Source organism: Argiope bruennichi, chromosome X2 (genome assembly GCF_947563725.1).
Source record: "Argiope bruennichi chromosome X2, qqArgBrue1.1, whole genome shotgun sequence".
Classification (NCBI taxonomy): Eukaryota; Metazoa; Arthropoda; class Arachnida; order Araneae; family Araneidae; genus Argiope; species Argiope bruennichi.
This window is the reverse complement of record NC_079163.1, coordinates 126351954-126367608: the sequence shown is the minus strand read 5'-3', so window position 1 is coordinate 126367608 and position 15655 is coordinate 126351954. Positions and strand designations below refer to the sequence as shown.

At 31.0% G+C, this 15655-nt stretch overlaps 1 protein-coding gene across 3 annotated transcripts in view; it reads right to left on the bottom strand.

Annotated features, from left to right (window-relative positions):
- Positions 1-10535: 10535 nt before the first annotated feature.
- The window catches only part of LOC129960303 (acetylcholine receptor subunit beta-like), a 35890-nt gene continuing 30770 nt past the window's right edge, over positions 10536-15655 (bottom strand). For all 3 annotated transcript variants that reach the window (XM_056073639.1, XM_056073638.1, XM_056073640.1), the window contains 2 exons: positions 14110-14349; positions 10536-10958 (listed from right to left, as the gene is read on the bottom strand). In XM_056073639.1, the coding sequence (XP_055929614.1) occupies positions 10567-10958; positions 14110-14349 (632 nt within the window). In that variant the 3' untranslated portion in view covers positions 10536-10566. The remainder of the gene's footprint in view (positions 10959-14109; positions 14350-15655) is intronic.

The window sequence follows — 15655 nt, the reverse complement described above, 5'->3', positions numbered from 1 at the left end:
AGACCACAAAACTAAATATCCTCTATCAAGCACGTTGCATCTTGATGTATGGTGCTCAAAGGCTGAAAAGTTGGCTTACTCCCAAAAAGGCTTTTTTGGAGAAATCTAGAATGTAAAGACAATAGTTTTAATGAAGAAAGAATTGAAAAGTATCAAAAACGAATTTTTGTCAATTATAATGCTTTCTCTTAATAAATTTTATATACGATGAATTAAAGAGAAAAAAATAATTAGAAAATATATAAATTAAAAAAATATGATTCCTTAGATAGGCTTTGTTTTAAAGTTTTTATGTCCAATATAGCTTCCTGAAAACTTCAAAATGATTATAATAAATAATACTTATTAATAGGGAATTTGACTTCTTTTAAACATTAATATTAGATTTACAAACCTAAGAGAGTCAGTATCTCAAGAGCTTAATATAAAAAATTCGACGCAGTTACAAATAGAACTCAATTATTATGATTGTTACTATTAGCTCCTTTATGACTATTAGATAATTATTAATTAATTTATTACTATTGATATTTAATTATTACCATTTAGTTGTATTTCAAACTATTACAACAGGAAAGAGGATTGGAAGCAAATAAATATCTCTGTCTTACTCAGGTTGGTTGAATGCAAGCTTGTTTCCTCTCCATTATTATATTGCTACTTAGAATCACTTGTGATAAAATAAAAATTATTTAATTATAGAAAAATAGATATATTTAATATTCTGTGCCTTATTTCAGGGAATAAGATAATCTGTTTTAGAGACAGTCTGAGTCTAACAACAAAAAATGTGTAACCCGCTTTCACGCGTCTATACTTTTGGCAAATTTCCAATACTCGATATCTGTTTATGCCAATGAAATGCTGGCTTGCTGCCTCTTATTCACTTGATTTGATGGAGAGCAAGATGACTTCCGCTTCACTGTCATATTTCCAGAAAATACGAATAGTTAATGAATTCCTGGAAATCAAGTAAAAACTAAAGAATGCTTCTGTAAATCTGCATTTGAATCGATTGCTCTGTACTTCTTGTATGCTTCCAATTAAAAATAGAGAATAATAATCTTATATTACATATAATAGAAATTTCGTGCATGTAATATAAGTAAGTAATCTGGCCTCTGATAGTTACTAATAGAGGCCAACATTTAAATTTTTAAAAAAATGAACTCGTAAGCCGCAATACCGTCGTATAATTTCACTAGAATCAAAAATAAATGCCCTTTTTATTTTAAATATCAATTAAAATCAGCAAATTTTGTAAAAAGTTGTTAAAGACTTTATAGTTTTCTTATATCAGTAACATAAAAAAAAAACTTATAAAGTTAACAGAAAATAAATTTTATTTTAATTGCAACTTAATAAGAAATATTATGCAAAAAGGATAGAAACTTACAGGCTTGGCTTCTTTTCTTTCCGACCGTCATTTGTTATTTTCCATTCTTTTTTTAATGGCTTTATATTTGTTTTCTCTCAGTGCTAGCTGATGAAAACACGGCAGAGCAGCACCGTGCCTTTGTAAAACTAGAAAATATAATTTATATATTTCAAAACGTAGCTAGACTTAGTTTGTAACTTTCAATTCTATTCATTTTGATTCTCATAATCATTGGTGCGGTTCAAAATTACGAGGTCCGTCCCAAAATAGCCCTAATATTGCTTTACAACGGGACGTTAATATAACTAAACTAAAAACAAAACTCATAATCATTGGCAAAAAATCCTGAAATTTGTAAGATAATGCAAAATGAAATATCCGAAGTAAATACTGTCAGAAACCATAGATTTATACAAACTACGAAATTCCACAGAATGCAAATGTTCAATTAGTTTCTATTGTTTAAATAGCAATCGAAACTTAATTGATGTAAGATATCGTTGCGTCTGATGTAAGTAAAAAGTATCATCAATTGTTTTACTTTCAATATAATGACTCATAAAAGGAAAAGATAAAAAGTCTTGTTTATTAATTCTTTTCGCTCTGCATCGAATTTAGATATTTTGCATCAAATTGTCATACATTTTGTTTTTTAGTGTATAATTCATGAAGTAATTCAATTAGCGCTGAAGAGGAATTTTCCTTACAATGAGAAGTTTACTCCATTAAAAAAAACGTACTACAAAAAAAAAAAAGAATTTATACGTGGTTGGTAAAAACTTTTATGAGCAAAATGTAAAATGAAAAGGAATGAAAAGTCCAAGTGGCGCAATCACGTTACCTAGTTACTTAATATTGTAAAAAATGGCAACTTGGGACTGGAATGCAGTAAATATAAATAATATACCACTGGAAATTCAGCAACTAGACTTCCAATAAGTTTTAGCTGTGACTTAGTATCCTGATTGAACATTTAATTCATGAAATCACAATATGCACAAGAATTGCATACAATTAATTGACAATAACCCCTTGCTATGCATTTCATATTATTGAGTAGCTGCACCTGCGGATTCGGGGCTGAGGTGGAAATATACGTATTATGAAGATGAGAACAAGAATATGTAATCATGACTGCAGCGTCATAGCAATTTTTTTTAGCTATGACTGAAAGCAGAAAACACGGAAATGGAGGGGGGGGGGACTGATACTTTGCACCAGATTCATTTTTATTAACTACCCAAAATGTTTCCATTTTTCGAGTAATTTTTACGGCGTTTGAGGGATATTTAGCTTAGAGGAATTTGAATTCGCTAACACCTCACCAGTCTTCTACCAAATAAAAATTCCACCTTACTGAAATAATTAATTCTGTAAAGAGACCGATTATACCGACAATGAGGCTATCAGCGAAGACATTCATTTTAGAACTGATTTTCTTCATGATCCTTTCTTGAAATTCACTTAATTTTTTATGTGTATTTTATTTCATCTGATGAGAAAGAATTGTGGTTTCGAGAGATATCGCATAATTATCGGTTTCGGGCAATTCCAAAGTATTTCGATTTATCGATAAAACTAAACAATTCATTTCTTTTAGCTTTTCATCTCTTTACTTATATTGCAACAAGATAATGAATACAAAGGATTCTGAAACCTTTTTTTTTTTGCGTCAGATGTGCAGAATACACTGAGAAATAATTTGCAACCATCTCCAAAAGTTCATTAATGAAACTTCTTAATAAAAAGTGAAGTAAAAAAATGTATCACATCATTAAAATGCTTTTTAATCATTATCAACAGGCTACAAGCTTATTCTCAAGCCCCACAGGTAGATGTAGCATTTTATTGATTTTCGCACTCTGTTTACATTTCTCTCTCCTACTCTAATCAATAAATTTTTAATCTGACTGAAATTTTTATCTTCTTTGCTTTCTTATAAAAGCACAAACGATCCAAGCGTACTTCAGTTTGATTAGCTCTCTTTGATATGCCATATTATGAAACGTAGCGCATTTTCTTCTAAAACAAATATATAAAAGAAATGCTGTCCTCACGAGTTTGAAACAAAACTCTTCACGAAAAAATTTATTAGATTCATCTTCAATCTTGAAAATGGAATTCAAAATATATTATTTCCTTTAATTTGTAAGAATTATAACTATTGATAGATATCAATTTTTGAAAAAAGATTTGAAAAAGATTTTTCTTTTTGATACAAGCGCACATATATTTAAATGAGCTGAAAGCATTCTTTTTGGATTACATTCATTTGGATAAATAATTAAAAAAGCAGTCAGAAAATGTCGAACGAAATTTTTTATTCGGTAAAATATTATTACAAGTATAAAGTTTCGTCATTACAAATTTTGTATCAGAACCAGTTTTTACGAAGAATCATTCCATTCTATTATCCGCTTTTCATTGAATAAAAAATTAAAAAGATCGCAAAATATATTTCTTTATTTAACATACTGTTGTTCTTGTAAACTTTCCTTTAAACTAATTCATGTTAATTTAAAAAATAAGAAATATTATAATATTGATGCATTTGTTGAACCTTTTTCCTGATATTCATTCAACTTTGAAGCATTATGAAAATAAAGTGGTAAATGGAATTATTCGACATCATTATCCCGTGTTTAATTTGTTCTGGTAGCAACTTCCAGTAATCCAATGATTAGAATCTTAGACTGTAATGATAATAACGAAATAATTTAAATTAATTAGTAATATGCAATATATTTGGAATTAGTACTTAAAAAGCTTCTTATAACAAATCAGTGATTTCAAAATGTTTTACATTTCACTTGCTTTAATTTCCATGTCAGATTCAAAATTTCGTGCCTGCAGCTCGTTGAATGTTTCAGTTATCTTTTTCACAAACCGACTGACAGATTTAATTCCAAATATGTACTTTTCAGGCACAGAGAGGTCTGAAGTGTGAAGATTCATCAAAATCTCGTGATCACGTTTTTTGATAAATACAATACATTCTTGTTGTATAATTGAAAAGATTATTACGAGAAGGCAAATGTAAAAGTTCTGAAAAAGTGGCTGTAATCAACTTTCAAGAATGGTGATTTTACTATTCAGTCCCAAAAAAAAGACTTTAATTAAGATTCTTCTTGAGAAAATATATTGAAAAACAAGAAGAATTTTCAGAAATTGAAACATCAAGAAACCTTTTTTAATCCAAACTCTGCTGAGCTTAAAATCACAACAACTTCAAAAATATCTTACAAACCAGATCCGAACAGATTGAATCACCAATCATAAAATATGTCATTATTCATAACATAAGCTAAAACAGAATAAAAAAATGTGAATTCAAATAAGTAGAAGAGGCAGTGTAGCTTTACGTCATGGTAATTTAATGTGTATTACTTAAGTCTAAAAATGGTAATACACAGGATTGAAGTTGCTAAATCTACTCAGAAAAGAGAGAAAACATCTTCTGTAGACTTTATCATTTGCTCCATTCTGATCTAAATAATAGGTTGGGGAAAAAGAAATCCATTATTTTTTTGGTAGACGGCTGTAGTGATCTGTATCTCGTAAAGTATCGATAAAACAATTTCAGATAAAGATGACATTTCACACTAAAAAAATCCTTTGCTGTTTTTTGTTTGGTCCATTCAGTTCTGAGTTACAGGGTGTTAAAAATGGAAGTCAACAAACAGAAAATTTGGTATATTTTGCAGTTTTTCTTTGATAAAGGCGAAAATGCAAACCAGGCAGCTGAAATTGTGAATGATGTTCCGATATTGTAAAGCCAATTACGTACAATTTTGGATTCGGGGATTCTGTTCAGGTATTTTTGATGTTAAAGAGGCACAGGTAGGTTCGTTGTCGAAAATGTAGATAAAACCACGAAAATAATTGAAGATGACCGGCATATTAGAAGTCGTAGCATCGCGCAGGAGCTAAAGATCGATCATTAAACAGTTTTAAACCATTTGCACAAAGCTGGATTTAAAAAAAGCTTGCTGTTTAGGTGCCACACCAATTAACACAAAAAAAAAAACATGATGGACCGAATTTTCATCTGCGAAGCCTTGGCCAAACGGAATGATATCGACCCATTTCTTCAATGGATGCTGACGGGGACGATAAATGAATCACATACGACAACATTTTGCTAAAACGATCGTAGTCAAAAAGCGGTGAAGCAGCTCGAACGGTGGCCAAACCAGGACTAACGGCAAGGAAGGTTCTGCTGACTGCACCAACTGGAGGATGTTTGATAAAGGCGATCGAGTTTGAGGAACTGGAAAGGAATAATTTATTATGAGTTGCTTCCATGTGGCCAAACAATAAATTCCGATTTCTATTGTCAACAACTGGACCTTTCGAAGCCAGCAATTGGCCAGGAACGACCAGAATAGGCCAACAGGAGAGGTGTTGTGTTCCATCAGGAGAACCTTTGGCTCTCCAGAAACTCCGGGAGCTTAGTTCAGAAATTTTGATGCATCCATCATATAGTCCGGACCTGGCACCAAGCGAGTACCATGTTTTGCTCGCATTGAAAAATTTTCTTTGTGCTCAGAAACTAGCATCAAGAGAAGATTGTGAAAATCGATTACTAGAGTTTTTCAGACAATAGAGACCAATACGTCTTTGGGAGAGGCATTATGAAGCTACCTTTAAAATGACAACAAATCATAGAACAAAACGATGAATATTTGACCAAAATTGATAGTTCGAAATATGTTAAGTAAAGTCTTGAAGTTCACGTAAAAATAATGGATTTCTTTTTCCCCAACCAAATAATAAATCATTTTTTTTAATTTAATGACTGGAGGAAAAAACTTTTATCTAGTCTGAAGGAACACAAAAATTCTGTTAATCACAAAAATAATATCTTTATTTTGTAACAAAAGGAAGCTAAATTGAGAGAATTGAACTGCAGATATTTAGAATGTTTTATCAAGAAATCTGGAAAATGCGTTACAACTAAGTCATAATAATCATGAAAACTCCAACTTCTCGTGATTTACCATTTAGAGTTTCAAATGTAATATTTGATTTCTAATAATAATCGCAATTATATGATAATGATGGAAAAATCTGATATTAGGATATATGTTACCTCTCATAAGTTACATGTGAAGACTTTATACCGAGCTCTTGGATAAGAAAATAAAAACCTATATCAATGATATAGCTAAAACTTCAAACTACTATTCGCTCGTTGATTTAATTTCCAGTATCTTGTATCTAGATTAACTGCATTTTTTCTTGAGTTATGATAAAGAAATTGGGGCTTATATTGAGAGATACACTTAATCTTAACAAAATCCAAGAAACGCTCAAAGCTATATCTAAGATTCTATAAAATTTTCACTTTGTCATTTTGGAATAGCATGGAAAATCATTTGACAATGCAGATAATATGGATGATGTTCATTAGGAGTGTGTATACAAGAATACTTGAAGTTTACTCTCTTACATCCTTCATACTTTTTGTAGGACACTCGCTAAAGTTACTAAGTGTCCATGCTATAAATCGTTGTTTTAAAGCCATATCGTTTTACAGATCGCTTCAAGAGTTTCAAAATTACTTTTTTGTATTCTTTGAGATGTGAAGCATTTAAGAAAAATAGAATCTTTACAACTTCTTCATTATACAATAATTGACAAGATGTGGTGCCTATAGTACACAGAATGAAGATTAGTTTATCATCATTGAAATCCAAAAATTAGGAATTCGAGCATAACTAAACATATACTCATCAAACTGCGAAGACTTAAAACAACGGTCATGATTCTGTTTGGAAGAATGTTTCTGCTGTCATTATACGAACTGAATACGTTTAGGTAAAGAGGGGAAATTGATGCGTAGAAAGTTGTCAAATTTCTTCAATCACAGCTAAAGTTCTTAATAATGAAAATTGATGTTTAAAAAGCTACCAACTACTGTTCTTCAATTGTTAAAATTCTTAAAATAGCCGTGAAAGAGGTTAATTTATATGAATAGAAAACTCTAAATATTTCTGAAAAAAAAATTGATTGAGGCAAAATAATAATAATAATAATAATAATTCTCTGAAAACTATAATCTGGTGAAGCAAGTAATGGTGAAGTTCGTTTAAGCGCCGTGAAAATTTTCAGATCGATGCATTTCTAATGATAAACAGAAAACTTTAAATCAGAGCAGGAGGAAAGGTCAGTTTCTTGCAAAGAATTTAGAGAAAGATTTGGAGCTATTATAAAACTTTGATGGGAGATCTGTGAATTGAAAATGAGTATGAAACCTGCTTTCAATTTTCATAGATGATTCTATGTGTCAAGCTGACATCTCACATAATTCATTGCAATATTGAGGCTAAAAATCATAGTGAGCCGTGGTGGTCTAGTGATAAGTTTGGGAATTCGGAACCCGATTTCACCACTGAACCACAGTGTAAGCGGCTCTGATGCACGGTAAACCTGTCGGGGCCAAATATCCTCTCGCTGATGTACTATAGAAGTTTGAAGAGAGGAGAGTCGGCTCAGGTATCATCTAAAATTATCTCACCACGATTTAAAATTTTTAGGTCTGTCCCAAAATAGCCATCCAAAATTTGATGTAAATGTAATCTAATTAAATGAAATTGAAAACTTCACAGAACAAGCAGCTAAGGACCAAAAACAGCTATAATTAATTAATCCAGACATTGGCATTATATTTATGTCCTACAAGCCATTATTTGGCCGAGAAGTCTTTTTATCTTCTGAAAACAATAAAAAATAATGATTTATGATCTGAGATGCAGCAAAATACCACTACTTTCACGAAAGTTTATTTGACAGAAGATATTTTCTGTTACTGCTATAGGACGACTATATTGAAATCGGTTTTAGTTTTGAATGTTTTGTTTCCTAATTTGTAAGTTCAAGTAATAATACAAATGAAGGATAAGGTGGGATTTTGAATCGTTTTCCTGCATAATAGAGCAACTATTCTTGTACAGTTTGAGTAATATTTTTAGGATCATTATTTCATTAAGATGTATAATCTCTCAAGTTCTAATGTAGAAGTATTTTGAGGAACACTATCTTTCAAAATATTCAAATGGCTTCATTATTCCTTCGATTATGATTAAAGTGCCGTCTTCTGAAGCTGCTGTGTAATCCAACGTCATAATAGATCCGTTCCTGCTTTACAATATTTCTGATACTCATTGATTAGGGCTTTGTATTTGCTTACTTTTTTTCAAACTATTGATGTTCATCTGAACCATAGAGGTTTAATCCATCACTTAAAAAAAAATATTCTAAAACTGGAAGTCCTTTCCATGCTGTTTTCCATAATCAAGTCTTCTCTTTCAATCATTTTCTTTGTAAAAGGGTTTCTTCGCATATTTCATGAATTACCATAGGAAAGCATGATCTTCCAAATTTGTTTTCTTTATCATGTACTAATTTTGGAGAGATTATTTGTTGATTTTCTATTACTTTTCTTATAATCTCCTGACTTTTTCGATTTGTGTAGATGGGAGACCGCCCCATTTTTTGCCAGTTTCGAGTACTCCCCTCAACTTGGAACTTTCATTTTTACAAGATTTTTTATGATTTACTTAAGGATTTGCCCTTGAGATTTTTTCTCCCAATAGATCTTTATATTTAAATCTTTCAGGTTCTGGGATAGTATATTTCCAAGTGCAGTATTGCTTAATTAAAGAAAATCTAAATGTTCAACTTACAAAAATTAGGATAAAACTTTCAAAACTATCTTCAAAATAAAACCGAACTCAAAAATTAACGTTAAACCTTTCCAAATGCTTATAAAGTTATGGAATATCAGAAAGCATACATACTTCTGTAAAGTAAGTTTAAATGAAATAAGAAAATTTCTAATAATTTCTTAAAATTTAAAAGAAATAAGGTCTGCGTCAATTGTTTGCTATTTTTGATAAAACAATACTTTAAAACAATAATAAATAGCATCCTTCAGAACTATTTTCGGAAAGTATTTATTTGAAAATTTTATATTTTAGGAATTGAGATATAAAGTGAACACTTTTGTGACTGAGCGTGAGTGCTGAAGAATTTACCACATTAAAATTTTTGCTTCAAACGTAATGAGATTTCACTAATACAACGAAATTCCAAATGGAAAACCGCCATTTGATAGGTTGAAATTAATTTACTTTTCAAATTTTGGACAGAAACCTAAAAATTTCGACATTAGTACTAATCACAAACGAATCATGGTGACTTTTAAATTCGCCGCCACTATATTCACCGTCAAAAAGTGTAATAAAAAATAAGCTATTCTTTCTAATAATTTTTCTGATAAAAATAATTTTTATTTACTGATTTAAAATTTATTAAAAATGCAGCAAAGTGTATATTACGCAATCATTTATGCAGCCAGCATAAATAAGTTCGACTATAAAAGTCCGTTTCAAAGCCTTAGAAACGGAAATCAAACATAATATCTCCTACATTTTTGATATTTTGCATCTTTTTAATAATCATACTCTCTGGGACTGCTTAGTATAATTACGCAAAAGATTCTCTCTTTTTATATAAGTCCATAACGTGCAAAATAACTAGTTCAATAATTTCATATGATACCTATAATACTTCGTAGATAGGAACCTTTCGGTTTTTTCAAGCAACCTTTGTAGATAAACCTTCCATTTAGAAACTATATTAGGGCTATTTTAGGGACAGGACTTTTAAATTTGAACCATGATTAGGAGACGAGGACGAAACCTGAGTTAGCAGCCCTTTCTCCAAATTTCCTCATAATATCAGATGAAAAATGTTTGAACCTCGACAGATTTTACATGCAGCTATTTTTGCATAGTTAAAGTTATCCTAATTTGAAAATACTCCAGATTCAAAGTTCTATACTTGTAATGCACAAGCAAAATTACAATCACTGACTTTCTACAGTTTTTCTTTTCGCCTCTTAGAATCAAAAATAATAAATTCTGAACAAAAACAGTGAAGTTTACTTTAAAAAACTTAATTAGTTTTAGTAACAAATTTCAAAAATATGTTGCAATTTTGTTGAAGCTCCCTATATGCATAAACTTTCATATTATCAAGTATTTGTTTGTTCACTTTTAACCTTTTCTTCTTGGTAAAACAAGGCCGATGGAAAATTTCCTCAATTGCCATTAAAATTTTCTTTAATTAAAGGAGATAAAAATACCTACTATTCATTATAAAGAAATTTATTGACTCATCAACTATTCAGTAATGATAACAGACACTATTAACAGCAATATCACAATTATAAACAAATAAAATAATAAACGTTCCCAAAGCAGGATATGTTTTTCCCATGGATAATGAAGTTTAATAATCTTCGTGTCATTTTCTTCTTTCCTATCTTCTGTCTGAAGATTGCTTCTTTGGTCTCTTCCTGTTAAATCGGAAAATAAGAAAGTTTCATCCACAATTGCTGTTTCTTCTGATCGTGGAACTAGAGCCAGCATCATCAAAGCCCAATTTGGAAATTTTTCAGATATTGTTGTATAAGATATAGGTGGTTGCTTCTTACAGCGGGTTAAGAAAGACATAGCAATTGCTTGAAAAGATGAAAGCATGCATAAAATCAAGACACTCGACACGTATTCCACTATAAGAAAAAAATAATAATAGAATTATCTGTTATAAAAAATAATAGTAGAATAAGTTTCAACTGAGTCATACAGAAATACAAAGATACCTTCAGACCTTCTTAAAAGACGATTTCTATTTTTTTTTTAATTCATTCGTTACTTCATACGTTCACAGTGACACAATAAAGCAAAAACACATGGCGGCAGGACTGGCAAAGTAAAAGAATCTTACTATCTTAGGAAACCTCAGATGAAGTGTTTCAAATGTAGAAACATACAGGCACCATTACTATGCTATCCTCCAGAACTGAAAAATCAATAGATCTCTACTACTAATAAAGAAGAGTGTGAATATGTCTTTCTACATGTTGGTTCTCTACAGGGCAAGCTATCTAACCTAGAGCTATTAAATTTGATATATATTGGAGAGTAGGAATGCATATGATGGAACGATTTTTTAAAATTTTAAATAGAATTTTATTTAATTTATAGAATTATATTTAGAGAATTTATAGAATTATAGTTTATTTATAGAATTATATTAATTATGTTACGAGATTTTGGCATTTTTCATAATTTAAAAAAATTGTGTTTTTAGTAATATCAATCCAATAGTCACGCAAATTTTTGCTGAGTTCTGGCAATTTAATCTTTTTCTCTACTATCTAACAATAGCTTGCCTTGAAATTCAAACCCTTTTCGATGTTCAATCTAATTTTTAATCGCATGATTTTCTTTCAATATTGAAAGTTAAAGATGATAGTTTGTTATCTCCGCAGTTTATGTGAGGAACCAGAAAGTGATGTACAATGCACCTGAAATACATTGTACAAATAGTTGCCAGATTACCCGGGCATCTAAGTTTTTGATGGTACAATGGCATCAAGGGACTTGTCTCCATTAAGAAGATTCATGTACACAATAAACAAAACAGTTGTAATGTTATTAAAATAAAACGCCTTTAAAGTTTAGCGCAAATTGAAAAATGTTGCGTTTAGGGAACCATGAAGATCTACTTATTCATTAGAAATTGAATTGAAATTATGCCCAACCAACACTCTCGGCGCCTAATCTGGCGCCGATTCTGGTCACCTAAGGCAGTTAATGTATTCTTAAGAATCGATGATTTGCCGAATAGTACAAAATTAAAATACAAACCTCTATCAGCATGTTTACAATAGTTACAAAGAAAAAAGTTAATAAATATAGAAAGTAAATAAACACTGAAATCAATGCTTTTCCAGCTGAGTTATATGATCCTTTAAAATCATCTAACAGTAATCTGAAGCATTATTCAGCATTCTAAAAAACAAACCAAATTATTATGATAGTAATGAGTTTAATTTTCTGAGAGATCCAGCCAGAGTATTAGCCCGGAGCCCCGTGCTATCAAGTTACAATAAAGTGAATGTTATTTTCATCATGCTACACAAGAAACCGATTATTTATTAAAAACACGAAACTGGACGATATGCTGATTCGTACGATATAAATGCAGGTCATTCTAAATATTCTTTTTCTTTGAATACAGTATAAAGCGCGATGAATGCAGATGGGAATCTAAGCCTTGGCACTCAGAAGAATCTTGGGTTGAACTTTCTTGTTAGACAATGTGGGTAAATCATGTCTTGGAAAAAAAAAAAGCATCGGAAATTTCGCATTTATCAAAGGATAGCATAACAATAAGTATTTAAGCATTATATTCGAACAATATATTATTCAAAACCATCATTAGATATTCCTGATAGGAATCCCCCGTATCTCGTTAACAATAAATCTGTGCTTCATATTTAACTCTAGAAATTACAAACAAACTATTATGATTTTTTTTAAAAAATTATATCGTCTAAAATAGCCACTCCACCTCACTATTTTTTTAAACCATTATTTACATACAGGGAGAGCACAATATCCTACCTTGATTACAAAAAAAAAAAAAAAAAAAAAAAATCTTTAGAACGTGTTTTTTTTTTAAAACTGTAAATACCTTAAACAAATTTGTAATTAGACCAATATATTTCATAAATTTCAACTTGTGCCCTCTTTGTAGCTCAAATAATGTCAAAGTTTTATTCTAGTTCCCACCAAGGGTTCTCCAACATTTGTTACTTAACACCAGAAATAATATTTATTATCTTATTCTTGATATTTGATTATTACTAACTGGTTTGGCAAACATTCATAATCAACTCTCTTTAAACAGAAATGGCCGGTTCGAATTCTTAAAATCAGAAAAAAGCATTGCACATTCCTCTCAACACCTTTTTTGTTAAAAATTGAATTTTTATTCGCTATTAAATGTATGAACCTGCTATGCCATTGTTCAATGATAAAAAAAAAATTTAAAAACAGGCTTATGCAATGAAAATTTTTTGTGTAACTATCAGTATCTATACCCCCATCTGTAAAGCTGGCAGAGTTGAAGAAATCCCCTGCATTTTGGACTGCATTATCATTGAATGCGAGATTCAAACTTCCAATTTGACGTCTAGTAACTGAGACAGTATTTTTGTATGTTTTTATTGAATGGTGTTTCAGTGTTCGAATAATCTAAGAATTATTAAAGAGCAAAAGTCAACGAGCTCAGCTCTATTCTATTATTCATTGTATTATCCTTCAAAGACGAAATTGGAGGAGGTTGCTAATATTTTCTTTCGGGATTTTTTTAAAAATTTGTATTCGATATTAAATTTTTTCTGTTAGCGAATCACTATTTGTTTCAATCAGATTTTAGTGATTAGTTTTGATTTGAGTGTTTTCGAATATTATGTACAGAAAGATCCCATTGCAAGGAAACAAAACTTCTAATGTTAACATATATTTATATTTAAAATGTACTGCAAAAATATTTTTTTTTTAATTTCGAAAACACTCCGCCAATGTACATGGTATTTTATACTGCAACTTTCTTTAGTTAATCTGTGACAGTCAGATTTGAGATATTATTAGCAGGTTAACAACCCGTCTAGATGGACATATCTTTTAGTCCTCATAGTATTTCATGCTAATGTTTTGCAATGAAAATAAATCTTTTGCCCACCCTGTGTAATTCCGATAAAGTTTCTGTTGAAGCTTCATCTAACAGATTACAAAGACAACAGAACAAATCGAGAAAGTTAGTGAATTGATAACAAACAGTTTCTTAAAATATATTTTAAATATTTCTACCTATAGCTGGAGTCACTGCTCCTGTAACTGGCAAAATCCTGCTTATGGTGAAGAGATTCCCAGCAGAAACTAATATAGAGGTGAAATTGATACCAGCACGAATTAAACAACCGGCTTCCATCCAGAATGTTGTAAGTAAAATTATAACGCTTACAAGACTTGGAGTTAAAACAGCTAAAGCTATCAAAGGCATTGATCTCTCAATTACAAGTATGAAAACGCCCACATCACTCACGATATCTACAAAAAAGAAAGAAAGTTATTTCATATCGAAATGATGCATTACCTATGTGTGACACTTCAACGAATGAATTATATTTATACAGGGTGTTGCTGAATTCGACCGACAAATTGAGAGAAGAGATCAAGAGGATAAAGAACCACCATAAAACATACGGTCCCAAACGACGTTTAGTAAGTGAAAATCGCAAAAATATAGGAAGCCCTAGAATTGGAAACTGTGAAAAATTAATAAAAAATAACAAATGATGTTTCAATTATGAATTTTTTTTTTTTAAAGTAAAAGCGAATTCTTAAAACTTTTTTTCATGTAAGTAACATACAATTTGATGATCCAGGGTGTCGTAAATTACTGAAAACGAAAAAATAGTTTATAGCCCTTATCTGAACAAATTTTAAAACTTAAAGAAATATAAAAACTTGAAAATGTAAGGAATTTTATACTGTTTAATTTCATATAAGCATGTAGTTTGAAAATTGAGGAATTTTAAGATAATCAAGAAAAACTAAAGAAACAATAGAAAACATTGCTACAACATCGGTACCGATATTTCCAGAGGTTGTTGCCAGAGGGCGTTAAATTTCATTCGAAACAACATGTCAGATTTCATGAATGCAACTAAAATGTGGTGGTGCATCATCAGGAATAATGGTCGGTATTCTCTGTAGTAAATACTGAGAGGCGTGCTGCAAGAAAAAAAGGTATTTTGCGTCAGTGAGGCGTTCGGACAGAAGATGACCCTGCCCAATTATTGATATTAAGCTTTTGTTGTATGTTCGAGGAGATAGTGATGTGGGGATTTTCGAATGACTAAATATGCACGCTGTACATGTTGAAAACGCCTTCTCTCGTAAAGCAGGCTTCATCTGAGAATAAAACTCTAGGAGAAAAGTGTGCATCTTCCTGTGTGGCATCAAGCATCTAGAGTGCGAACTCCAGTCACAATGGGTAATCATCATCGCATGGGAGTTGGACTTTCTGTATACGGAAGAGGTGAATGTTTTCTGCGCACATAACCTTACCGCTTCGTATCCCAGTATTTCGTATGGAATACCCAGTTCAGCTTCAATTGATCGTATGCTTGTTGATGGGGTTTCGTCAAAGCTTTGATGGGGTTTCGTCAAAGCTTTGATGGGGTTTTGTAAAACTCTGTTTTTTGTGTCAGGTGTGCGCATACTGAGTTCTTGTCCTGCGTTTGACCTCGCTATTTTGAAAGATCCTGTTTCCCTCAGTCATCGATCAATGTTTCCAAACGTAGTATTGTTCGGGCAATGCCTCCTTGGATATTGCACTGAGTACATTGTT